General features: G+C 38.6%; 1 protein-coding gene across 2 annotated transcripts in view; it reads left to right on the top strand.

Moving 5' to 3' along the window:
- Positions 1-27,893, top strand: part of rbfox3a (RNA binding fox-1 homolog 3a) — a 994,762-nt gene that overhangs the window by 541,983 nt on the left and 424,886 nt on the right. The window contains exon 1 of one of the 2 annotated variants that reach the window (XM_052032863.1): positions 18,410-18,992. The exons of the other annotated variant lie outside the window; for it this stretch is intronic. Within the exon in view, the coding sequence (XP_051888823.1) occupies positions 18,975-18,992 (18 nt within the window). The 5' untranslated portion in view covers positions 18,410-18,974. Of the gene's footprint in view, positions 1-18,409; positions 18,993-27,893 lie in introns of those variants that run through there. 2 annotated transcript variants of the gene reach the window in all.

The raw sequence follows: 27,893 nt of genomic DNA, 5'->3' as shown, positions 1-27,893 counted from the left end.
GTTGAATCCTCCAATAGAAAATAGGTTTCATTGATATCTCATTTTGGTACAAATACCAAAACTCACCACAACAATAAGAGGCTAATGAACAGTTTATTTGCAGCTTATCCTACTGACAATGTAAGGTAATTTTTGAATGCACTTCGTCAAGCTAAGGAGAGTTGCCTGTGGCTAATAAAAGTGGGTCAGATTTTAGAATGGGAGAATCTACATTGCAAACTCTTTTCAAACAAAAAACTGTTAATTCATTTGTCTTTTCAACATCTGAGTTCACAGATTGTTTTTAGTGTTGCTTTCAATTAGGTGATTGAGGTGTCAGGCCTCATTTCAGCATTTTGAGCACACAATCTAGGCTGAGACTTCAGTGGACTACAGATGAGGTGTTGCACAGCTGGAGGTACTGTCTTTAAGATGTGTTTCTTTCCTACCTGGTGGTTTCAATAGACCCCAAGGCACAAATTGACGGAGTGCAGGAGAGTTCTCAGAGTGTCTTTGGCAACATTTATTCTTCAACCAACACCATTCAAAACAGATTAGCTGGTCATTTATTTCATTGCTGTTAGTAGGATCTTACTGTGTGCAAATTCACTGCTGTGCTTCCCTACATTACAGCAGTGAATCCACTTCAAAAGTATTTCATTAGCTTTGAAGTGTGCTCTTTCCTGAGGATGTAAAAAGCTCTACATATTTTCTTCTGTTTGAGCTCTGACAGGGATTTCTGAATTTAGATATTGTGAAGTCAGTGATTAAACATTTGTTCTCCATTATGTTTAAGTTTTAAAGGATATGTTTCTAGGCTAATCCTTGGTCATAAGAACATGGAAGAATATTCAGAAATATAGTTCTTTTCAATCTATCCTCTTAGACAAATACATAATTCTGGAATCATAGGCCATTTTCTGCACGGTTCCAAGTTTGCATGCACTTACAATGACTGAATTAAGAATCTGTCTTTAATGAATTCTTCAAATGCATTTGAATTTACAAAATGAAAGCTCTGTGATGATAATGACATTTGTGTTGCCTAGGTTATGTCTCGTGCTTCTTTCCTTCATCTTATAATGTTATTGCCCAATTCTTTTATTCTTGCTTGTGGACAAACATGAAACCATTGAAGAAAGACTCTGGTTATGGATATTACCACCGATAGAAAATGCCATTATGTTAATGATGGTACAGTAACTAAATCAAGATACTTTTGGCAGTCCTCATAACTGGGAATACATGCTCAGATCTAAGTGAGAAGCACATGGGAAAATTAATAAGATTTTTATAATGAATTTCAAAAGACATTCAGTGGCATTGGTGGGGGAGAGAAGAGAGTTAATTTTCTAAAGTAGTGTAGTGTACTACCTAATCAGGACAGAAAATAGTTTTGTGTGATTTAACATACATCCACAGCAGACTAAGAAATATTACATGAATGTGCTGACTAGTTACCAGTGGAATAATTTATCCCCTCAAGTTTTCCATAATGCAGTCAATTATTTAAAGGTGCTTGGGACCAATGGAACTGTGCCTGCAATTACTCCCTTAATTTTGAGATCCATCCAATAAACCAAAATTAATTTAGACAAAAAGAAAGATTATCAAACCGTAAGGGAAGCTTGCATTTCTATACGACATCTTCAACAAAACATCCCTCGGTATTTCACAGGATTACAGACAGGCACAAAACTAAAGCTGAGCTGCATAAATGACCAAGTGTGAATTTGGGCAGTGATAATTAGCAATTATTGATCTATCTGAGTCCTGATGCCAATTAATAAACACTTCAGCAAGGTTGGCTGGACTAATTCCACACCACCATCAAGGATATTGTATGCTGTGTGTTTGGTTCTTCACAATATCCAAGATGCCAAAGATTATAACTCTTGACTACCTGCAGGGATCTATTGCATGCCAAATGTGGCATATGTGTATAATTTCCATATGTTTAAAGTGCCCTCAAAGAGTGGTCAGATTTGAAGTCCTGCATCTACCCTTGCAGCGAGTAAATCAGATGTGTTAGCTAGATGGTCCTTCTGTACTTCATTTAATGCTTTGTTTTAATGCTTAAAAAAGGTGAAGTGTTAACAAAGTGAGTGTTGGTACAATAAAAAGTGAGTCTGGGGAATTAACAATAGAAATGTCAGATGAACTAAACAGGTATTTTGCTTCGGTCTTCACGAAGCAGGATGTAAGTAACATTCCAGAAAGAGCTATAACTTGGGAATTGGTAGGGAGGACTTCAGGAAAATTGCAATCACAAGGGAAATGGTACTGATCGAATTGGAGTTGTGGGCTAAGTAAGTCTTTGGATCTGATGGATTTCATCCTAAGAAATGGATAGTGGCTTTAGTTAATGGTTAGGTTTTAAGTTCTCAAAATTCTCTTGATTCAGGGAAGGTTCCATTAAATAGGAATATAGCAGTCCTGATGAAAAAGTCTCGTCCTGAAACATCGACTATTTATTTCCCTCCATAGATGCTGTCTGACCAGCTGATTTCCTCCAGCATTTTGTGTGTGTGTTGCTCCAGATTCCAGCATCTGCAGAATCTCTTGTCTCCATATGGCAAATATAACTGTTTAACTCAGAGCAAAGATAACACAGGGAATTACAGGCCAATTAGCTAAACATATTTCATAGGGAACATGCTAGAGACCATTATTAATAATATCACAGGAAGACAGTTTGGAAAATGCAAGGCAACCATAGTCAATATGATTCTGTGAAAGGTATATCATGTTAGACCAATTTATCTGAGATCTTTGAAGAAATAATATGTGCTGTGGATAAAGATAAACCACAGGATTATCTTTCACAAGCTTATTTAGGGCTATTGATTTTAACTGCCTTTTCTCCCCACAAATGCTCACTGACCTGCTGAGTATTTCCAGCACTTTCTATTTTTATTTCAGATTTACAGCACCTGCAGTTTTTTTCTTTATTTTCAATTTCAGAGCATTATTATTCATTGGCAGGGGAACTGAATACAAAGGAAGAGCGATTATGCTGAGTTATATAGGGCACTGGTGAAACCACGACTGGAATTATTGTGTACATTATTGGTATCCTTATTTAAGAAAATGAGTTAATGAATTAGAAGCAGTTCAGAGAAGGTTTACTCGACCAATAGCTGGAATGGGTGGGTTGAATGGAAGACAATTGGTTGGACGTGCTGGGTTTATATTTGCTCGAATTTGGAAGAGTGAAAGGGTATTTGGTGAATCTTGACAGTAGATAGTAAGAGGACTTTTCCTCTTATGGGAGACTCTAGAATTCTGCATCGCTGTTCGAAAATAAGGGGTCAGCCATTTCAGACAGATGAAGCATTTTTTTTTGGAGGGTTGTGAGTCTTTGGAACACCTTTCCTCAAAGGGTGGTGGAAACAGGGTTTTCTAATGTGAAACAGAGGTAGATCGATATTTGATAAGCAAGAGAGTGAAAGGTTACCAGGGTCAGATGGAGATACAAAGTTGTATGATTCAATGTCTTCCAGATACTGGAAAGTAGTAGGTGACTCAGACTAACAAATAAGATAAGATCTTTAATAGTCACATGTACATCGAAACACACAGTGAAATGCATGTTTTTGCGTAGCGTTCTGGGGGGGCAGCCCGCAAGTGTCGCCATGCTTCCAGCGTCAACATAGCATGCCCACAACTTCCTAACCTGTATGTCTTTGGAACGTGGGAGGAAACTGGAGCACCCAAAGGAAACCCACGCAGACACAGGGAGAACGTACAAACTCCTTACAGACAGTGGCAGCAAAAGATACTTTACTAAGTATATGAACAAAAATATACAATATCAGCACAGGATTTTTCCATGGATGCCAAAGAACTCTGGGGCTTTCCACTGTAAGCCATACTGCAACAACACTGAGGGCAGTTACATAATGCAATCCTTCAGTTGGAACAACCTTCACGCAGCAATGATTGTTAACAAATAATATTACACATGCCATATATGTTATAGTACTCCCATTAAATATTCAGTGTGACTGGGGTAAATTTCTCTCTGCCCATGATAAACAATAAATTTCTGCTCAAACTATTTTACACCTCCTTAGCTAAACTGAATTGAGAAATGAGCATTTTGAATAATCAGATTATTGAACCTTTTCAATGAGCCAGTCCTTCCAGAGCTGGCTGCAACAGCATGACTTTGATTCTTTTTATTTCTTGAACAGGCATGCTGTCCCTTCTGCATGGTAAGTTTCACTGTCACAAAGGGTTTTGACACTTGCCTCTACTATTTCTTTCCAACTCTTTCTCACTATCCGTTGACAACACTTTCCCCATCTTGCACTTTTGGGAGAGGAAAGTAAGTCCCTGGTAATAGTAATTAGCTCAGTATTTTGTTACTCCCCTTCAATCATGTTTGAGTGATCTTCCTGTTGTGTTTATGAGCTCTTAGTTCTTCTGTTTGGCAGTGCTGAATCATTTTAGATCATTACGCAAAAGATATTCCACTGCCAGTGGGAGATCTACATTAGATGTTTCCATCTTTCTCCTTGGTAATTTTGTTGCTCGGACTGCCTTTCCAGCTCTTTGTTGATATTTGGTGATGAAATAATATACTTAGAATTTCATATTCAGAAAACTTCTTGAATTCTTTAGAGGTATCTCCTGGATCATTATTTGAAAAGTGGATATCCATATTGCAAATTAACCTTTTGAGCAGCATTATTATTTTTTTTGTTGGATTGTCATTGAAATACAGTACCTGGAAATGTTCTATTAATTTTAGGGACACCAGTGATCAGATTGTCATCAACTTCTTGCAACAGGCAATTACACATTTCATGGGTTACCAGCATATTTTTCCACTCTCTCATTTCAACTGATTAGCAAACCATCACATTTGTCAAAGTAACCTTTCAGTTCTTTAGTCATCCCTGGACATTACACACAATAGTTGTTCTTCTCAAGCAATCTGCACCATATCATCAACTATATCTGTATTATATTTTATTCATATGGAATTGTAGCTAAGCAAGTGTGCTGGGAGTTTAAAATGGAACTCTCGTCAGGTGCTTCTAAAGGAAATACTTCAGTATTTTCCTTGGGGCTGAGTTTTAAGCAATATTGTCTGGAGAATAATAGCTAGTTCAAATGGTGGTGATTCATCTCTGTTTATGGTATTGCTTAAAAACAAATCTAATTAAATGAAAGGATGTCTCACTGGTACTTCCAGTTAGTTTGTTTCCTGGACTGTTCAGGTGAAAAGAAGAGGAACTCATTGCCTGTAGTGGACAAAAACATATTAGGGATATTATGGCAGCAGAAATTGCAATAGGCAATGTTTGAGGCTTGACCTAGTAAATGTCTCTCCAGGTAATGATGGGGCTGCAATACACATACCCATCCACTCTGATGATAGATATAAATAATACCATAATTAGTGGCCTGTTCCTCAAGGGAAAAGTGAGTCTATATCTGAGCAGCAGCTTTTGGATATTTTGTTCACTTAGTTCAGCTGCATTCTTTGTGAGTGAAACCAGTCTCCGCGCCCTCTCAGGCATTTCTCTGTGTAAAGAGTCTTGGGTTAAAGATCATGAGAAGACATAAAATTCCAGATAGTGTCATTTTATCACAATCCTTATACAAGTGCTGTGCAAGCCTAACATTATTCTATTATTCATTTTGCTTCTGAGTGAAGTTACTTATTGTAATGCATTTCGCCGATATTTTAAACCTGAAATACATTGTCTCTGATTTATTGCCCTCCACCTCTCAAGGAGTGGGATGCTCTCTGGGCTAACCTGTTCAGAAATCTTGGGAAAAGCATTTTGGTAAAAAGATCATTGACCATTCTATGGTTTTCCAAACCATTTATCTTGAAGTTTCCTTTTTATCAGGGATGCGGGTCTGCTTTGTTGCTGTGAGCTTAGGCAGGAGGCACCAGGAGTAAATCTGAATTGTTCCAGAGCATTCCATTGCAGTGTGGAACAAATGGATTCACTTCCGTGTATTTTTTCCCCAGTTCCTCTAGACGATTGACTATTCTCCCCAAAGAAGAATGTGAAGGCTTTCACATCTTACAGCTCATTGCAGCTATTGTAGTTCTTGAAATCTTCTGTTCTGCTACCTGCCTCTGATTTCTCAGCAGCTCACCTTGAAACTATAGGCTAAAGGTGCTCTCTCTCTGAGGTATCAGAAAGCTGTAGGTAATTCCTTGGTTGGTGTCTCAGCGAGGTCTAATGTGGCCTTTCTGGGGACATGGTTTATTCATCAAAGCCTTACCCCTATACTAAGATACCTGTCTACCATACAAGCATTGATAGAATCCTGAGGCCAGATTCCTCTACCAACACTGCTTTTATGAATTCTGACTAGACGGATCTCATTAAGTGCAAAGACAGTTTATTATTTCCAGTCACGTGGATGCTGCTTTGAAATTCTTCCTCTTAGTTTTTCTGTAGGACAAGAATAGGCCCTGTGCCTTTTGAGACTGCTTTGCCATTCAATAACACATGATTAATGAAAATTAAATAACTGCAGATGCTGGAAATCTGAAATAAAAATAGAAAATGCTAGAAACACTAAGCAAGTTAGGCAGTATCTGTGGAAAAAGAAAGAGGGTAAATGTTCCAGGTTGAAGACCCTTTGTCAGGTCACAGTTAATCTACATCTTGATTTGTTTCCATAACCTTTTAAACACTTGATCAGCAAAAAAAATGTATGAGTGCATTTTGAGGTTATTAATTAAACTAGCATCAGCTGTTCTTTGTTAGAGAGTTTCACACATCTAACAATCTTTTGAGTGAATTGTTTAGTTCTGTTTTTAAGGTGATGTCACCTTGAACTAACTCCCCCACCCATGGGAATAATTTGCCTGTGTTTACCTCATCAGTTTCCTTCTGGAATGAAGACATCTGAATTTAATCACCATTTGATCACCTTGCAGAGAGAGTTCTGTTTGCAGATTGTAGTACTTCAACACCAGATAATTGATGTGTTATCAACCTTGTCCCGCAATTGTTTCCATAATGGTCACACACATGCCTGAGCCTCAGTTAAAAAAAATTGAGTTGAAATCATAGCAACAAGGTAGTCCATTCATTTACCTGAACCTGTTCCAACACTCATTTAGATCATGATTACTCTGTGTCTGCATCCATCCAGCTAGTGACCTTGCCTAACAAAATGCAACAGTCTCAGTTTATCAGCAATTATCTCCAGAAAATCAGTGGAACCACAGTCCACAGCAAAGATTATAAACCCAATGGCATTGGACAATCTGAGTGTAAAATACAATAAGAGCTGTATTCAACCAAGATTCTTGTTTTTTTTCCACATCCAAATATTGTTGTGTAGCTGAAATGTTGATGAAGTCCCTCAGTGGAAGATTTTATTTAGGTTATTAAACCCCAAGAGTCATTGTAGATTCTCATCTTCCTCTACTTATTGATAATCACGAGGCTAAGATCAACGAGTTCTGCACTGACTGAGGAGCACAGCCTTGATGTGGTTCAGTTTCTGAATCACTGGAATATTTGAATTCAATCCTTGCCCTCCAATTTATAGATAAGTGATTAAAATTGACAAAGCCAGTAAACTTGAAGTGCATCTACACATCGATAATGCAGAATGTTTCATTCACCTGTCTTCCTTGTTATATAGAAGATATATGGATAGGAAAAGCTAAGAGGGACATGTTTCAAATGCAGGCAGATGGGATTAGATTAGATTAGATGAGCATCTTTGTCAGCATTGATGAGTTGGGCCGAAAGGTTTTTACTCAAGGGTCCAAAACCAAGAATTGCAGCTATGCAAATTCTGGCTCTTTTTAACTGAGCAAGAAAACTGCTTGTTTAATGATAAAAATCTATTTGTTTTATGTTGCAGAAGGTATTAACATTCTTCAGGATTTATTTCCCAATCAAACCATGTGGAATATCCATCATTAAAACACACAGTAGCCCTAAAATCAAGGACCCAGATCCCCATTTGGTATCGTAAAATTTAAGGGTGGCTAAGTGCCAGTCAACACATGGGTTTGATTTTCAGTACTTTTGCTTGGCATTAATGAGGCAACAACAAGCAGAATCAGTGCTCTTGCTGCTTAGCACCAGCACAGTGGTACAGCAGGTAGAGGTGTCTCAGTTCCGGTGACCCAGGTTCAATTCTGACCTATGGTGCAGTCTGTGTGGAGTATGCATGTTCTCCCTGTGAATGCATGGGTTTCCTCTGGGTGCTCTAACTTCCTCCCACATCCCAAAGATGTTCCAGAGAAACAAAGGACTGCAGCTGCTGGAATCTAGATGAAAAACACGATGATGCTGGAGGAACTCAGCAGGCCAGGCAGCATCCATGGAGAAAAGCAGGCAGTCAACGTTTCAGTTCAGGACCCTTCTTCCTGACCCGAAACATTGACTGCCTGCTTTTCTCTATGGATGCTGCCTGGCCTGCTGAGTTCTTCCAGCATCATTGTGTTTTTCATCCAAAGATGTGCGGGTTGATAGGTTAATTGGCTACAGTAAAGTGGCAGAATCTGGGGAGAGTAAACATGGGATTAATGTAGGATTAGTGTAAATGGGTGGTTGATGGTCAGTGTGGATTTGATGGATTGAAGAGCCTGTTTTTGTGTTGTATCTGTCTATGACTCTACGACCCATAATGAAGCTAATTTGCATGTAACTGCAGGAGATACCACACATCATTTCCCAATGTTCAGGAATTTACAGCCTAAATCAAATCTCCTTGCAAAGGTGGCAGTCAGCTGCTACAGTCCTTATAAAGACAGTTCCCAGTGCTGACAAAGAACAGTGATGTATTTCTAAATCAGGATCATGGTAATTTCCTGATTTCAGGAATCAGGACTTCCTGGAAGGCAACCTGCTGAAATTCCCATGCTTTGCCTGCTTTTGCTAATAGTGCAAATAATAGAAATTGGGATTCTATTTCTTCACCAGGACCCTGGCTTGGCAGTTTGGTTCAGACCTAACATTCCAAAGTGCAACTGTGCCCTTCAGGAAAGTACGTAATAAATTGTAAAGCATTTTGGGCATCCTCAGGTGAGGGAAGGTGCTAATTGCAAGTCTTTCAAATATTTAACCTTGTGTGCTCCATCAACTAAACTAACGATATTCCACAAACAACTGCATCTTTTTTCTTCATTCGGTACAACTACTCAGTCAACCTAGTTTACACTTAAAATATACAACTGGCAGCTCTCTAGAAATTCTACAAAGTCCTGAAGATCTGGAAAGTGCTTTCCTTTTGTAGACAAAGGTAGCTATAGGGACCTAACAAATCCAGGAATTTGAACTGTAAAGGATTCTTATAGTCATCCGGAAAATCCCCGTGTTCCAGCTCAGTAAGTAGGGTTCCATCAATCCAACCAGCCTGGAAAATCAAATTATTCCATATTCTGTAAAATCAAACTGTTACATGCACCAAACATGCAGTGTATTAAGTGCTCAATAATGCATGCATATTGAGCCACCTCTGAAATTTGGTTCTATTGGTAAGCTGAATTTCATCAGCAGAACTTGAAGCATATACTGTACATAACTAAGTTGTGCATTTAGTGCATGCTATGGAGGATGATTTTATTTTTCAAAAGGTTTCCACACTTGGTAAACCCCATTGCTCCTTCTATAATTGGGGTAATTCCAATGGCTTGCCCTTCCACTGCAACTGTACAATCATTGTGGAAAACCTCATCTGCTGTTCGACAGATCTGCGTAATTGACCTAGGAAATCCCAGTTATTCTATCTGTGGAAACATGACTCACTGCAGTTATTTTGAGAACCATAGTGAGGAACGGATAACTGCTTCTTAATCTCATGCCATCACTGTGAATATCTGATTATATTTTAACTGTGCAAACACCCTACCTAATGAAGCAATGTTGGTCAGGGAAAGATATCAGCAAAGGTGTAGTACACTAGCATCTGTCTCTTAATCCAGCAATATTACTGGGGGTTTTTAATTTGTATCAATTTTCTGGGAACTGTTATTTAATGTTTCAATATCTGGGCAATTTTCTAATTGTTTCAGTTATAATGTTTGGTTTAGATGCAAATATTCTGCGATCTGTATTAAACTATCCCTGTTTTGAGACCTGAGTTTGCAAGTTTCCTTTGGAATGAAGTATTCCAAGATACTCTTCACATCTTCAATATTTCTTTTTCATTCACATTACTGTTGCATTTCCTATCTCTTGAGCTATTTATCCATCTTATGCAAATCGTAAATTTGCAGTAAAATAGCTTCACACAACTTCAGCCTTTTATAAAGCAGTTGTAAAGGGATAGTGCTAGATAAGTAATCAAAAAAGCATCTCCAAGGGCAAGAGACACAAGCGGCAGGCACGTACACCATTTTACTGACGTATATATAACCCAGTAGGTAACTAATAATATCATACAGAGAAAAGTGGCATTGCTCTGTAAGGGTGAACGATGTTGTTGCCACAGCTCTGTATCTTTGCTAAGGTTCAGTGGTGCATGCTACCAGGCTGCCATGACGTCCTCCAGGATTAGGCAGATCAACCAGAAATGGAAATTGAAGTCAAAAGATGTTAACAGGGATCAGATTGCTGTTTATAACCAAATGGACCTTGATGTCTTCTGTGCCTTGGCAAGTATCAGTCACTGGAAGGGGATTGAGCTAATCTGGGGCTGCTGGCCTTCTAGATCTTTGAACCTCCATACAGTGTGGTGTCCCCAAACAACTTGCCTTCTATTCAAGAGGACAGGCTGACATTATAACCATTCAGAGGTGAAGACATGCCCTGGGGTTCTTGACCACTTGACTACCTGCCTACAGGCCCAAAGCAAACACGGCCTTGACATAGAGTACTATAGCACTGAAATAGGCCATTCGGCTCATCTAGTCCATGCCAACGTGATCTTCTGCCTAGTCCCATCTGCCTGCACCTGGACCATATCCCTCCAAACCCCTCCCATCCATGGACCTATCCAAACTTCTCTTAAATGTTACAATTGAACCCGCATCTACCACTTCTACTGGCAGCTCGTTTCACACTCACACCACCCTCTGAGTGAAGAAGTTTCCCCTCAGATTCCTCTTAAATATTTCACCTTTCACCCTAAACCTATGATCTCCAGTTCTAGTCTCGCCCACCCTGAAGGGAAAAAGCCTGCATGCATTCACTCTCTCTACCCCTCATAATTTTGTATACCTCTATAAGATCTCCCCTCATTCTTCTGTGCTCCAGGGAATGAAATACTAACCTATTCAACCTTTTCCTATAACTCAGGTCTTCAAGTCCCAGCAACATCCTTGTAAATTTTCTCTGCACTCTTTCAAGATTATTGATATCTTTCCTGTAGGTAGGTGAACAGAACTGCACACAATGCTCTAAATTCAGTCTCACCAATGTCTTGTACAACTTCAACATAACATCCCGACTCCTGTATTCAATGCCCTGATATATGAAGGCCAAAGCGCCAAAAGCTCTCTTTACAACCCTATCTACCTGTGGCGCCACTTTCAAGGAATTATGGATCTGTATTCCGAGGTCCCTTTGTTCTACCACATATCTCAGAGCCCTACCTTTCACTGTGTAAGTCTTACCCTGGTTTGTCCTCCCAAAGTGCAACACTTCACGCGTGTCTGCATTAAACTCCATCTGCCATTTTTTTCAGCCCATTTTCCTAGCCGGTCAAGATCACTAAAATGAACCAGATCTCCTGACAGGGTAGCAGCACAGTCTGACTGCCATTCTGGGAATCATCCCGCGCGTCATATCTGTTCTAAAAGTGGGCACTTGCTACAGAATCGCACTGCTTCAGCATTTTTAGATGAGTTAATCATTCTTGTATTACATTGAGGGAAACTGGAATATTAAAGTAGATTTTTTAGAGAGGCACATTCCTCTTTAATGGCGCATCAATGAAATTCACATTCAAAGTTCTAATTATAAGCTTTAAAGACGAAAGAATCCCTTTTTAATTGCAATTCCAGAAGAAAATTCACAAACCATCTGAGCACCTCAGTTGTTAGGCTTGCCCTCGTAGTTAAAAGAACAACTTGGTCTTGCTGCCTATGTTTGGTTCCTGGTTGAGAACTATATTTCTTGATAATGTGGATTCTTAAATGAGACAATCGCTTTTTATAAAGACTCACTTTATCTTATGAAAATTATGCAAGAATTTAAAAAAATATTCAAATAGGCAGTCCTGATGCTGCAGAATTTTACAACATCATTAATTTTGAGGACCATTGCCAATTCTGTGACCATTTTTATTTCTAAATCTGAACTTTTCCTAATATGCTTAACAACTGGTTGACACGAATAGAATTGGAAAGCCTTTCAAAAGCACATAATTATTGGCTTAAACAGTCATTCTTTGCAACTGTTATTGCATAAATGAAGGCAGATGCTTATTATTCATCCAGTCCATACTTCAACAGTAAGAGAGAACAGATCTTCTTGTTAGAAACCATCACACCTTTTTTTTTCATGTTTGTGGTGGCTGTCAAGAGAAAAAAAGAACATCTCTAACAAGAAGTGAACCCTTGACCCTGTGCTAAACTTGGATATTCACGTCTGAAAGAAATGCATTCATATTCCAACTTCCAAATGTGAAGATGACTAAATCCATTACATACAGTATGCAGTTTTCTGGTACAGAATATACCATTAGCACCTGAGAGCGCATAATTCCCTATTTATGTTATGTAATGTATTTCCTTACCATTTACTGAGCCACCGTAAGGAAAGTAGACGAGAGATTTGCTATGTGCTCCTCCCAAAATTGTGTACAAATCCTGCCAATATGGTTAATTTCAGGTGGTCCCTCAGATTCCCAAAATTTTTCAGTCGCATCCTTGCAAAAGTCAAACATTATATTGTATCTGAAGTAAAATTCAAGTCAGCATATGCTTGTTTTTAGAAAAAAGGGGGCCTTGATGCACACGGACAGCCTTTGAGAGCCTTTAACAGCTCCTAATAAGGTGCTTTTGATAGCTTCTCTCATCTGTCCAAATTATGAAATAGACCCCATTATCTGACAAAACTGATGATGAATGAGGAAAAGATTGACTCTGATTCCGACAAAGTTGATGGTTAACTAATAGTTAACATGCTGATTGATCAGTAGAGGGGTTTAAATACCTATGATCACATCTGGTCTTAATTTGCAAGGTATTGTTCAAAGTATATAGAATTTACCTTGAAGCAAAGTAACAGTTAATGTTGTGCTCTTGTCTTCAGTGCAAGCAAGTACCATATTTTACAAAACTGAAACATTTTATGGTTTAAGAAAATGGGATTCAGTGTAAAAAGAGTTGACAGGCAAAGCAGACAGATGGTAGAACATTTGGAATAGAGGTGTACAGATAGGGCAGAGAGAGAGCGTAGAGATTAATGGAGGTATAGACTAAAAATGAGAGAACAGGAGACTTGAAATTGAGACAACCCTTCTCCATTAAAACAAGAGCATTAAAGTGCAGCCTTGTCACTGACTAAATTTAGCTGACCGGAAACAAAAGCAGCAAAAGGACTATAAACTATAAGCTCCATAAAATGGCTTACTACCAGAGGAAAAAGAGGCAAGTGAACATGCCTGTTGAGTGACTGACTCAGAGAAAGGATGCCAGGCAGTCCAGAGATGATGAAGTGTGCTTGGCTGGTCAGCGAGTTAATGGTTTATGAGGCTTCTTGTAAACTGCAGCATGTATTAGCCAGGGAATGCCTGTGTGCATTATTAAACAGCATAAATCAGTTTCCACAGGTCCACTGCTGCATAGACTTAATTACTTCAGCTTCTCTGCACTATTTTTGAGTAGCTGTTTTACACTGAACAATTCAAATTTACTCTTATCTGCATTTCATATGAATAATAAGAGACAGTTGTGATATCAGTGTGATTTTCTCTTTTTTACTATTGATTAATCTTAACTGATACGCCTTTACTGAGGATTAATGGAGTGATGCGCTTATGATTTTAGTCTGTAACATTCTCTCTCGCGCCCCCGCTGTGGAAATTATGTTGTATGTATGATAAAATGAAAGGGAAGCTCCGTGTTTATTAGTGGTCTGAATCCATGTCAGAAAACCTTTGGCAGATGGCAAAATTGCATGTCAGAGCCGTTTCTGAGGAACTGAGAGGGAATTACATGGTTAAGAGAGGAAATTCAAATTTTATTTTTGAAACTGTAGCAAGAGTAAGAGTCAATTCACAAATAAAACTCTGAATTCTGAAAGTTGCCATGATCCTAATCACCCCATATTGCTATTTCATGTTCCATGTTGCATTTTCTGAAAATGTGGAAGTCAGATTAATATTTAAATGAGACAAACAGGCCTGAGAATGTACATTTACATCACAGTCACAGCTAAGGGAACAGTATGCTGCCTGCAAGTTTCAAACTTGTCATGTGTCAAAATAAACTGTGTAAAATGTGTCTGTGAGCTCCCCCAGTGCTCAGTTTATGCGGTGAGCAATGAGCCACTCTCAGAAGATCTCAGGTTCAGTTTCCCAGCAAAACGTCTCTTCAGGAAGTGAAGTACTACAATTGGCCTCAGTGCCCCAAGTTCAGAAGTGACACCACTGTGAAAGGAGGCAACAATGATGTTGTGCATTGGCATTCTCCAGTTTGAGCTCTGGGACCTGGTTCAGAATCTAAGCCACATTGATGATCAGTGCTGACTGTGGAAAGTCATCATTGACATTCAGATAGATCGCAGGGGAGCCTGAAATAGGAACTGTAAAATGACCACTTTGAACTAGCTGCACTGATGAGCTGAGGGTATTAAGAACTATAGTTTGTCTCTGACTATGAGGTAGCTGGGATTAAAAATGGAAAATGGTGGAAATACCCAGATGTGTCACTTGAATGAACTGGGAATAGTTAGGAATAAAGAGGAGACCCAAGAGACTGTGGCTGCTGGAAATCTGGAGCAACGCACAAATAGCTGGAGGAACTCAGCAGGTAAGGCAGCATCTATGGAGGGAAAGCAGTCCTGATGAAAGGTCTTGACCCGAAACATTGACTGTCCATTTCCCTCCATAGTTAGAAATAAGGCAATTTTTAAGATGCAGTAAAAGGGGAAAGAGAGAAGGGGGTGGTGCACGATAAGGTGAAAGGCAAGAGAAATCAAGTGACAAAGCATTTCAACTTGTCATGGATCTTTCCTTTGGTTCCTCTCTTCTCCTTTCTCATGCCTTATATTCCCATTTCTGATGGAAGGTCATTAGCCTGAGATATCAACTGTTCTTTCTCCACAGATGCTGCCTGAAATGCAGAGCATTTCCAGCATTTCTGTTTTTATTTCCGACTTCCAGCAGCTGCAGAATTTTACTTTTATATATCTGGGTTCAGTCCGTGCCAGTATTGGGCATCTCAAATAGGAAGGAATAACATTACCCAGCAGATAGGTTCCTCATTGTTTATTCAAGTACAGAATGAACTGCTGGCAAAATCTGTTCATAGTGCAAAATAGAAGTTTTATTTCAGAATGATTGGAAATATTAGGGTAGATCTGCTGGACTTTGTCTCTGAATTCTGTTAGAGTTTATTGTGATTGTGGCATTTTAAGAGCTTATTCCATTGTTTTTAAAGTGATACAATAACACTGTTTTGGTTTATTTGAACCCTGGCAAAATATTCCCTAATTCTGCTTCATAATATTGAGTGAAAAATACTTTCAATATGGTGTGTATTTGGAAAGCTGCGAAGAACATTTTATATTCAATGAATTCAGAATGCATTACAATCTATTTGAATGAAAAGAAATGCCAGTACAAATCTTTCATAAGAGCAATTCACTGAGCCTTAAAATGGGGAAAAAGATAAATAATTACAAATGATTTTATAAAATTGACTTTCAAGGGACACAGATGGCAAAACGTTTAATGAATGGTATATAATCCACACAAATCAGAAATGATAATCAACTTCCGTCACACACTGATTAATCTAGTTCGTGTCTAGATATATGGATACTTTTCAACAATTAACACTTTAGCTATCACATGGTCATAGTACTCTGTGGAGCTTATAACACTTCTAAAGTGTCACGACTTCCACCTACTTCACTTTCACCAGCAAATTACTGTCACTGCTGGAACTGGAAGAATTTGAGGTGCTCACCACTACTGGTTCAGAGAGGTCTGTTTTAAAAAAAAAACAGACTGAGATTAACAAACTCCAATGAATAATGAAATTGAGGCGATGAAGGTTCAGTTTAACCTAACATGCCCATGGTAGGATCAGATGGAGCACCAGTTCTGACAGCATGTCCAATTGTCTGAACGTCCCATAGATGATGCAGAAGAGCTTTCCTGGAACAGTTCCAAGGATGCAGGATTTCTTCCATGTTTGGAGTGGAGAAATTGATCCTCTTGAAGGAAGTATTCAAAATTATGATGGGTTTAGTAATAAAAAAATGTCTGTTCCCATTAGCAGCAGTTTCAAGGGTCTGAGAACACAGGTTCAAAGCTATGGGTAAGAGGTACAGGGAGAATGGAGGGTGGTCTAGAGCTAACTTCCTTCAAGTATGATAGAAACGGTCAATCAAAGGGGAATTATAAAGGCATTTGAAATAAATTTATGGGGAAACAGGAAAGCGGCAGAAGAGTAGAACAGATTACTCTTCAAGGGAGTGGTATGGTCAAAGGGCCAAATGGCATCCTTCTTAACCAACTGATACTATGGTTACTTCATATTAACTTTATTGGAAAATAAGAGGATAGGATAAAACTGACATTCTATCCAACTCTAAAGATCCCAGTACTGTTTCCCACTTTGTGATTTAGATTAAAATTGAGTCCCCAAACATAAGAGCACGTTCAGCATGAATGCATTGCCACTAACAACAAGTGGCCCATTGCCAACTGTCTTGAGATTCACACCAGAAGAATAAATATTTGGCCAATGCAATAAGGACAAAAGGCACCCAGAAAACTTAATCTTTTAGGGAAAAAAAAAGGGAAGAAAATTGGACCAAAATGAAACTGAAGAAATTTTTTCTAGTGTAGTTAGATGTTAGCAGTATTAAGATTAACAAACTAGGCTCAATCCAGAAAGAGCCCAACAGACCACAAGCCATTGAATTTATAAAGCATATAAGCCATTGGAACTGTTCAGTCACAGTCAATCTTAGCAATGAGGCAGTCAATGTGAGGTCAGGTTTCTAGGAGATTGGAATCCATATTTTCTACATTATTCAAAATTTGAAACAAGCCCCAAAAAATATGTTTTTATTCTGGCACAATATTGTGCTTCTTTTTACAATTGATAACAATTGATCTTGCTGTGCTTATGGAGGATATGCATGTTTAAATATTGATAGTGAGTCACTCAAGAACTTTTACATGTATGAAGTGTGTTGGATTTTTTTGCACAATTGACAAAAATGCTGTGCACACACTGACTCCAATGAGACAGTTGCTCTGTTACAGGAAACGATCTTTGCAATCCTTTTGGTACAAATTTCAATTTATTCTAGAAAGTCATGTGCAGCTGTCAACTGTCAAGAGCTAATTCACACGTGTAATTATTGTTTTTATTTTTCCCTTGTGTGAATTATCACCCTCCTGGCAGAGAAAATGTTGCTCATTCCCGTAAGGAAAGGGACAATAACAGTCACACCCTGCACTACACCCCCCCCCAACCCAATCTCACCCCAACCCCCACCACCTCCTGCAAACTGCACACAAGAAGACCTGCGAGAGGCTTTTGAGTTTTACTTTCTTGCTGTTTCTGGAAAATTGGAAACCAAACAATGAATGAAATGCTTCTCGTCAGTGGAATAGTTTTCTTCTTGTTCATCTGCATGTCATATCACCAGCTTGCTGTAGTCACATTCCAGGTAACAAGAATCACTGTAGCAACCAACAGGACAAACTTAGCGAACTGCATGATTTGTTCTGTGTTCAACGGTAACATACAACCTTTTGAATCTTTGCAACCTGCATCTCACCATTGTGCTGCTTTAGTCGATGCAGTTAAATTAGCATTTTCAATAACCTTTGAGTGGCATTAATATGGTTTCTCAGAAATGGGATTTTTTACTTTAATTTCAACCCCCCCCCTCCCCCCCCCCCCTCGCTGAGTGAGGTGAAGTTCAATGTGCAGCTGCACTGAAAATTGCAGCCAGGGAGAGAATCTTACTTTCTCTTCTCATCCTTCTGAGCACGGCCTGATCTCTCTCGCTTTGGCACTAAATTATTTAAAGTGTTGTTTCCTCCATGCTTGATAAACATGATGTATTTCTGTGATAAAAGGTTCCAAGTAGAGGCATGTGGGTAATTCTAAGGCTGGCCCGTTTCTATGCTGGAATGACGTGAAAAGTGCTGACACAGGTTAAGTGTTCCTGGGAGCAAGCAAGCCAGCTGGTCAAAGCTGCCTCCACCCCAGCTGACCATGTGTGCAGCCTCTCATCTCAAAGCCTTCAGCACAGTGCCTGCATTCTGATTGGGCTGTTTGGAAAGACCGACACTCACAGCCCCATCATTTGAAAGAGACTGCAGTAAAAAGATTACAGGACCACTCAGTTTAACCAGTGCTCTTTATTTTCATCTGTTCCATTTGTGTGCATTTTATTTTACTGCAATAATAATTTCCCTCAACCCCCTTTCCCACCCAATTATTCCCCCTCTCACTTTTTTTTTGCTTTCTTGTTAGTTTGGAGAAACAGCTACACAACCCCGGAATGGCTTAAACTGCTATAAACTGTCATATGATTTCAGTTTCAACTGAATGATTTAGTTCTACCAATAAGGGACAGCAAAAAAAGACGAGAGCCATACGATCGACTCTGACCACACAAGCTCAGCTGTGAGGAAAAAAAAGGAGACGGTTGCTGCAGATCACAGCTAGTGTAATACTGCTGAGAGAAGAAAGACAAAGAGAGGGAGTGAGAGAGAAGAAAAAAAGAAGAGAAACACCCTACCTTCAGTCAGAGCCAGGGAACACGAGAGAGTGAAAGAGATTCTGGTGGCCGCTGCAGTGTACCTGCTGTTTCCCTCCCATTGAAGACACTCTGACTATCCTGGGTTTCGAAATGATGATGTATTTCTGGGTAGGTACACCTTGGAACTGTTATTCCACATTAAGTAGCTCTCAGCTTTGTTCAAACGCCACTGTTAGCTCTGGCAATTTATTGCAGATGTTGAATGACACAGACTATTAGTTCACAGAAAAAGGGTTAAATGTTGGTAGTTGCCTGCTTTCAACCCATTCATTGGCATTAAAATTTATATGCAGGTTTGAAAACTAAATCTCCTGGATGTCATAATGTGGTTTACGCTTGTTAATATTATATTGTGTGCACTGAAGGAAACTTTGTATTTCTGCGATAAAGGAGCATGCAGTGCAGTAAAAACCGAATGCAGTTAGAAGTTGTCAATGAGCTGCTGCACGGTTAGAATATGACTATTAGCCTAAACACGATTGATCAGTGATCTGTTGCTGTGGGAAAAAAAATACAAGGACTATTGAGCGGAGCAGTCTTACAAATGCTACATTTTTTTAAATTGTTGAATTGAAAAATATTCTTTATTGAGATTTAGAAAATATTGCATACTAGACCTTTTGTGGAAATGTAAATTTGGTTTGCAATTTTGGACTCTGTTAAAGTGTTGAGTTGCTGTCTTTCAGCTGTTAGTGTAATGTAGTTGGCTTGTCTGTGAGTATAATCAAATGTATTAGCTCTTGGTTGCTTTCTGCAGACATTTAAGCAGAGATTCAGTGGAGCTGGTGGCTTCTCTGTTCACGACACAATTTCTTGTGTAATTAAAGGGCAATAGGGCAGGTCCAGCCTCTGAAACAGGTTAATTCTTTCCCCTTTTTCTTTCATTTCCTGCTAAAAGTTTAACCTGTCCCAAAACATGTTGTTCTTTTATTGACAATATTTTATTCACTGCTGTCCTACTCACAGGGGCTTTTGTAGGCAACAAGGCTTTTATAAAACTGCGATAGGATAGGAATTAAAATGCTTGATGTTAGTAACAGTCTTTTACAACAGAACTGTGACCCTCTGCTGTTCAGATACAATTTGCTTACAAAAAAGAATTAAAACCCTCTTAGGAATGAATGGTAAAATGTGTTATACTGGTTCAGTAATCATGCCGAAAATGTTTTCATGCACACAAACTTGAGAGACATCTTACAGAGATACTGACTAAGAATTTGTGGTGTAAATAATTCACAGTAAAATAAAACAAAATGTTTGATTATAAAGTTAATAATTGTAAAAATGTTGCTGGAATATGACTAAAGAAATATTTGTGTAAAGTAACTGTAGTTCCTGAATAGTTTCAAAGTTGGATATGAAATTGGAGTAATAATGATCTTCACAGTACATCTGTTTATATTACCTCCATATCATTAGTATTTTTCCAGTGCACAAACTGTCAAAAATCTATTTCAAAACTAGGAACTAGTTTGGGATTAAGTGTCTCAATGAAGTCTGTGAATACCTTAAAATCAATCTGTGTCTGTAACCCTGATATGACAATACAAGTCTTCTCTGATATATATAACAAACCCAGTGAGATGTATCTCTCCTGAAGTATTTCACTTTCAGGTTGCTACCTCAACAGGTTTTAGGGTTAAATGCAGAACAAGCATTTTTTAAAATTATTAATGCAGTGTGTGATAAAGGTATCAAGGAGACTGTCATGAAAAGTTTTTGTCTTCCAGAATATCTTGCTTACACAGAGTAGTCGGCTGGGAATGTAAAAGGATGACACCATGATGTGAGTTCCATAGTATAACTGAAAAATTTTGATAGGTATTTCTATTGTTGTAATTGGAGGAACTCGCAGTGTGTGATTGTGTGCGGGGACACGAATGTGTGCACGCGCCCAAATGTATGTGCGTGTATGTATGCTGGTGATGAGTTATTCATGTCATACATTACAATTTCACCTGTGGAAATCCTGCATTGCCTTTCCTCTTTCCCTGGGTACGCAGTGAATACAGTGCCTGCTCTCACTGCGTGAACAGAGGCGGGCGCAGTGGCCTCTTCGCCACAAACAATATTTCCCAACAGTGATCAGAATTTAAATCTAGCTAGCACCCAAAGTTCCCATCATTCTCACCTGTAGACATTAGTTTAAACAAAGCTTTTAGCATCTTAATTACAATTTAAAAGTAGGTATTAGGATGCAGAGGATGCTAATTTAAAATCAAATTCATTTGAACATTAAAAAATATGGGAAATCCATTTTTTTACTTGTAGCTTTCAAAGTGACTGGAATGTGTGTGCATGCAGCAGAAGAGATTTTTTGTATTATAATTTTGCCCATCATTGTTTAACAACAAAATTGATTTTTTGTGCATGGATACAATTTGAATGTGATTTTTGCAAATGCAATAGTGTTTGACTCCAGGGAGTAGAAATTGCCCATGGATTTTATTCTTTAATAATGAAACTCCAACTTTACAGGCATTCAGAAATAGATTTATTCTGAAATCTAACAGATTTTCCCTTCGGTTCTCAACATTCATGCTTGGTGCACATTACTTTTCATTTTTTTAAATTTTATTGCTATTATTATTTTACTTTACTAACCTGTATAGTGGGCTTTTGAACTGAATGATTTAGGAATGAAAAATAACCTAAGAATTATTATCCTGCTCTGTACAGTACCAGGACATTAAAGTCAAAGCCTGAAGAGGAATGTGGTGATGATTTCAATACGTAATTAATGAGAGGATAACCTAATAAAATGATTTGGTAACTTCTAAATATGCTCAAGGTGCTTTTGTTAGCATACTCACTGGCATATTGTCATGACATTTTATTTTTAGTGTGAGATTTGTCAGGTCTTTTTGAATGATATTGTAAAAAAAATCTTTCATTTAACTTCCTAAATAAAAATTAGTAATCAAGCACTTCCATGTAGCCATTTTATAGCAAAAGATGCTTCCTTAGAGTTCCATACAAAAGTGGTAGTTCTACCAAGCAGCTGATAGAATACTGACATAACAGTCTACAAAATATTCAGGATCTCAGTGTTTCTCAGATAGTAATGTAAAGATTCTTCCTTCACAAAATACAATGCTGTGTGCTGGTTCCTTTTTAGTCCTTTATTTTGCCGAGATCAGAGAGAGAAATAACCTGACTGATATTTCAGGTTACAATCCAGGAAATATAGCTGGTCAAGTGAAGAAAATCAAAATCAGGAGAAATACTGTGACACAATTCTTGTCTGTTTGGTTCTCTTTGATGGCGTTGTTCTATTTTTCATTTGGAATAAAACTGTGGATGTCATCATTCCTTGTTTTTTTTTTGCAGTATTGCAAAGCAATAGTACTCAAAAAAAAAACTGGCCGGCTAGCTGTATGACACAGTCCATGTCCCAAACCGGCAATAGGTGATTTAGAAGAGTCAAATGATTTTTCAGTCATGGGCAGTACATGTCCTGTCCAGTATCCAGCTCCAAGTCATAAAACTATTCTGCTTTCGGGTCAAGTACAGACCTTAACTTTTGATCCAAATAACAAGCATGTTAGAAAAAAAACTGAAGATCAATGCCCGATGTAGAATGAACCTATGCGGCATGAATTAGATTTTTGGTATAGCAAGCATTGGCAAGGATAATTTGCACTAAGAGCTAGAACATCTTCCACCCGTCCAAATATTCAGGAACTCAGGCTGGGCTTCACAATTGTGCTCACTCCACATCATAAAATTACTGATGCCTAGATCTTCAGGTCTGTGATTCCTCAAACAGATTGTGGTCCGATGATACCAGGTTGCAGGTGTGTGTCCCACTTTTGAATGCCTGCCTCATTTTCTTGCTCAGTGGGGCATCTAGCAGTGTCCTGGTTCTGCAGCTTGACCGGACCATTCATCAGCATTGTACCGCTCCATTCGGTAATCTCTCGGAGTTCTGGTTAAGACGTGCATGATTCTCTTTGGACATGACACAGTCAATGAATGAGTTAGAGAGAATGAGAGAAGGGAGAGAGAAATGGGGTAGAACCGAGGGTCAATGTCAAACAAAAAGCCAGAAAATCAGATACTTGCTGTTACATTAACTGGAGAATACAAAAGCTGTCTGGATGCAGACCCTCTCGGTTTTGTTTGGCTCCTTTTGTGAACGGCAAGAAACTTCTGATCAGTTGTTTAGGCTCATGATATAATATGATAATATCAGCTACTATTTCAGAACATTATACCATAATGTTTACAGTTTCCTGAAGTAATCAAAATGCATGTCATAATTCATTTAGCATCGATTATCTGCTGGTTTCTTCATGACATTGGAGTGTGAAATTGTGATTCTGCTGCGAGCTGCAATTTCACAGAGTCTCCGAATGGTAACCTAATAGTACAAATGAGCATTATCACAGCAGAGCTCTGAGCAAGAATGTAATCCCTGTTAACAGTGATAACAGAGTGACCTGTGGAAAGCCTCTAGATAGGATCTGTGTTACTGAAAGCAGAATTTGAGCTGAGGGCACTTGGGGACAAGAGAAGGACTGAGGCAGTGAGGTGATAAGAACAGATAGGAACAAATAACAAACAAGTAGAAACAAGAACTGTGAACAGCAGGAGAAGGAAATTGTAAAGGAAATGGTATTTCTTGATTATAATCTCTTTCCTCTATTCTACGTAAGGTATAAGGAAGAAATTACCTATGCCACAAGAGGAAGAGCATTAGAATGGACAGGATTTAACCAGCTATATACCTATTCTTGTCATTTTCCCAGTATTGTTATCCCTCCACCGTACCAGGCACCACTATGCTGGGAAATTGAAAGCCTTTCAGATTGCAGCAGTTTACCACTTAAGTGGAAGTTGGGTCTGTGTGAGAACAATATACCGAATGTAAACCACAAAGACCCACCCCTCCTGCTCCAGTCACACACTATCTCTTAAATTGAGAAAAGTTGCTGGATTATGGCTTGTGCAGTGACCAATTTTAGAGCAGCTTACGCAGCCGTATTGCATGCTGACTGGAAAATAGGTAGAACCCTCTAGTTTCTTGTGGTGTGTCATGTAATGATTTTACAGGTTAGTGTGCTGAAGTTGTCATTCCTTCATTCAACATTTTGATTAGAGAACTAATGTATCTTTTTGTTTTTGAACACTGACCACGGCTTTGGTACTAAAAGTCATGCTATTGTATAAACTCATTAGAGAGGAGTAAATTATTATTTAATTGAATAATTAATCACCTCTCTGATTAATCTTTTATGCTGTTGGCATCTATCACAGCACTGCATTAACATGTATGTTGCTGCCAATTACCATTATTTATTTTGCTCTATCTAGGGGTTTCAATAAAAGACTGAAAAAAGTACCAAAAGTTAAAGACCAAAAATTTGTGAAAAAGAAACTCCCACAATGTTAGCATCTGACTGAGAATTTCTAACCAGTTGCTTCAAGTACTCCAACACATTGCACAGTTAATGGTTTCATTGCAATCTCCCTTTCCTTTGGAGCTTGAGAACTTCCTTTGGGTACTGAGCCAAATAAAATGATAGAGGTGTACTTTACAACTTCAAACAGAATTCTTTATTCAAAAGTATTATTGCAGCTTGAAGTGCATTCAGAAATATGAGAAGTGAATTGCCATTAGGATCAGTGAGTTCACTTCAGGTTCAATATCATAGGATTCCCTGGAGGCAGACATTTGTGAGCATTAATGAACAGCATGCATTACTGAATGTCCCTCAACGGGCAAAATAGAGAAGTGATTCCTATGTCCCAACAACAAAGCTCCTTATAATGAGGGTGGCTTGTATATGTGGCGTTGTCTTTAATTTCACATTTTGGCAAACAAAAGGTTCTTCAGCACTCCCGGCCTTCAATGAGACAGCATCACAGTGCCAGTCATTCATGTAATATTCATTCAGACATATGCAATTGCAGTGCTTGGTCATTGTATTTTCCAGACCACCAATCTGTGTCTGCCCCTTGCTAGCAAGCTGTGGAGGTTCCAGATTATCAGAAGGAGCTTCCTCTCAGTTGCGGCTGCATTGTATAAGTAATGTGCTGGTGTGGGAGAGGATGGCATTTTCGATGTGTTGAGAAAAACAAATGATGACAGGTTTGATTAAAAGTGGCTGTTTCTGTTCTGACTCCATTACTGTTCAGCATGTTAGCGACTGTCACAATGAGATATTTACTCACTGCGGCTAGTAACTACTTGGCAAAGATGCAGCATGGCAGACCAGAGGCGAAAAGACAAAGTGGAGAGGTTTTACTAGAAGTTTGAATGTGTTAATTAGTGAATTCTGACACCAGGGCAAGCCCTTGTTCATCCTTAGTTTTCAGGGCTGTCAGTCTACTTTTTAAACCCGAAATATCAGGTAGTCTATTTGTGGCTGTTAATTCAAGTGAGATTTAAGTGTATTCCTTTTAAGATGGAGAGCTGCAAACTAGATATTGCTTGGAAAATATGATTTGGAAGTATTGTCAATAATAGCAAACTTATAATTATCTCTAGCTGTGCAGTTGAGGTGGATTTAAGTTCTCTGTTGTCTCACTGGGACATTCCAGTCAGACAGCACCCAGGTGTGATTCCTAATGTGCAATGAACTTGCCAATCTCACTCGGGATGGCAGTAGGATGTTCTAAATGGATTCAGTGCCTCAAGACTAGAAGACATAGCAGTTAGACAGGGTTTTACTTTCACTGCAGCAGAAAGTACAAAAAGATGTGTTTGTCAGGAGAGGACAGGTTCAGACAAATTCGTGGCATTCATGGTCCATTACTGTCCCAAACCTTCCTTCAAAAACTATTACACAGAAAATGGCCAACGACTGCTGATGTGTAGAACCATGATATAGCATGAACGACTGATTTTAGAAGAGAGTGAAAACTAGGGTGAAGAAGTCCAAAAATGGATAGTAGCATGTTCACTTAGTCTCCAGAACTATTTGCAATTTTTGAAATTTTCAGTTTCACTCACTCCACACCATTCCAGTACTTTCCAACACTGTGCAAGGATATTTCCAGAGGGCAAGTGTAAATATTTGCTCTTTGAATAATACCATATGGACTAAATTTTGACAGTTGGAGATTCCTGCATTTGTTCCTATTCTTTGGCATTGTCTGAACCATTTTGTCTGAAGAAGCCAAGCACAATGAGTACGATGCATATCATATCAAGCAAGACATTGAACAATGTGAAAAAGAGTCCATAACTAGAAGACACATTGTAATGTTTTTTGCATTGAAGCCTTTCCAACAATGTATTTAAAAGCAATGTTTACAACCTTCAATGATGGGAAATAGTTTTCCCTCGGGTTGATAATTGCAATCCCATTACACGACTGTCTTCCTTACTTTCTCATGTTTTAGAGTTTTGTGGGCAAGTAATTGTGCATAAACGTTGATGACTAAGACATAAAATTGAACAGCAAATAAAATAGGAGAAAGGTGTGAAACTTCTTTTCCAAAACAAAATGATATAAACTGGGCAGAAGTTACTTGGGGTAGGATAAAAATAGTTTTTGACTAAATTTCAGCATAAAGTCAGAGGTTTAAAATTCAGGGCTAATTCCACAGATTTATTGCTGAACTTTCTGTTTGGAGCAGCTCAGCAAGTATTTTCACTCGAGCTGCTTGAGAATTACTATGTCTACATTGTAGGATGTAGCTGAGAATTGCGATATTTGCCCCATGGTGACAGCAGGGAAGCCAGGTCTTGAGCTGATAATCTGTGCTGCCAGTGGCACCTTATTTATGTTCCAGTGTTGACAGAAGGGTCACTGCTTCCTCTCGCAGCAGCAGCACAGTCATACAAATATTGCTGATTTTAGCTGGTTACAAACTAACTTGCAAAGAGAATTGAAAGAAAAATTGAAAGAGAAATGAGACTTCCATAAATATACAACTTGAAAAGTGAACATATTCCATTCTGACTTTGTCTAGCAACGGGGTTGAATTTTTCCAAGCATTTTGTTAAAATGTCCCAAGATGCATAACACTGCAGAATGAAGGAGAAAAACCTATTGGCCCAATATTTGGTGCAATTCTGTCTACAGCTAGTAGCAAGAATATTAAGTAACTCCATCACTGACTGGCAATGTTCTGACTGTAATTTGCTTAAAAGTCCAGCCAAGATGTCAGTAAACAGGGGGCTGAAAGCATGATAAATTGGGATGGATCTTTAAACTTTTATTACCATTTCAAACACACTGGGATTATACCATGTAATACACAATCTCTGATGAACAAAGTTGTTGCTCTTTATGTACGGAAATCATTAAATCAATTCCTTGAGTCCATGTAAAGTCCATCTTCCTAGGTATTGTGCTGCGGGTTTATTACACTCAAGTGTCTGCATTCAACATATAGAGGTTATTGCACTTGATCTGGTGCAACCTGGTGGAAGGACTGGAGTTTGTGTGTAGGGGTTCATTTCATTTAACTTTTTGGATTTTAGCAGTGCAACTTTGCTGTGTTTAATCTCCAACGGTCCACACCAATTACATTCCATAAACCACGTCTGCATTCCTAAATCTTGTTAATCCTTTTCTAATATTAACTTTGGAGTAATCAGGACAAAAGCAGCACTTACGACATAACAAACACACAAACTTAGTGCATCCATGTCAATATTTGGACAAGCATATTGCTTACTCTCCTTAACAAACACAATCTAAAATTAATGAATCTTCAGAAAAAAATGAATAAAGTTGGGTAATGTTTTTCTCAATATTGTAGTATATATTAAACATTTGTGAATCTTTTAATAGATTGAATCTGGCTTTGAAACAATTTTCTTTATTCAGGTAGCAATTTTATGACTGGAGGCCTTGCAGAGCTCCCAGGTTGTTGGGAGCCTTGGGGGATTCGGCAATTTCCATTCTCCATTCTGAGCTTTGTGCCGACCTCGTCTGGTAATTCCCGATGTGCGTTTGCCACCTTGTGCTGGGGGGTGAGAGAAGTCAAGAGATCACAATGGAACTCTCTTTCCCCGCAGTTAGAGGAGGAATAAGTGCCCTCTATTATAAC

Source organism: Pristis pectinata, chromosome 18 (assembly GCF_009764475.1).
Source record: "Pristis pectinata isolate sPriPec2 chromosome 18, sPriPec2.1.pri, whole genome shotgun sequence".
NCBI classification, from domain to species: Eukaryota; Metazoa; Chordata; class Chondrichthyes; order Rhinopristiformes; family Pristidae; genus Pristis; species Pristis pectinata.
This window is presented reverse-complemented; position numbering and strand designations above follow the sequence as displayed.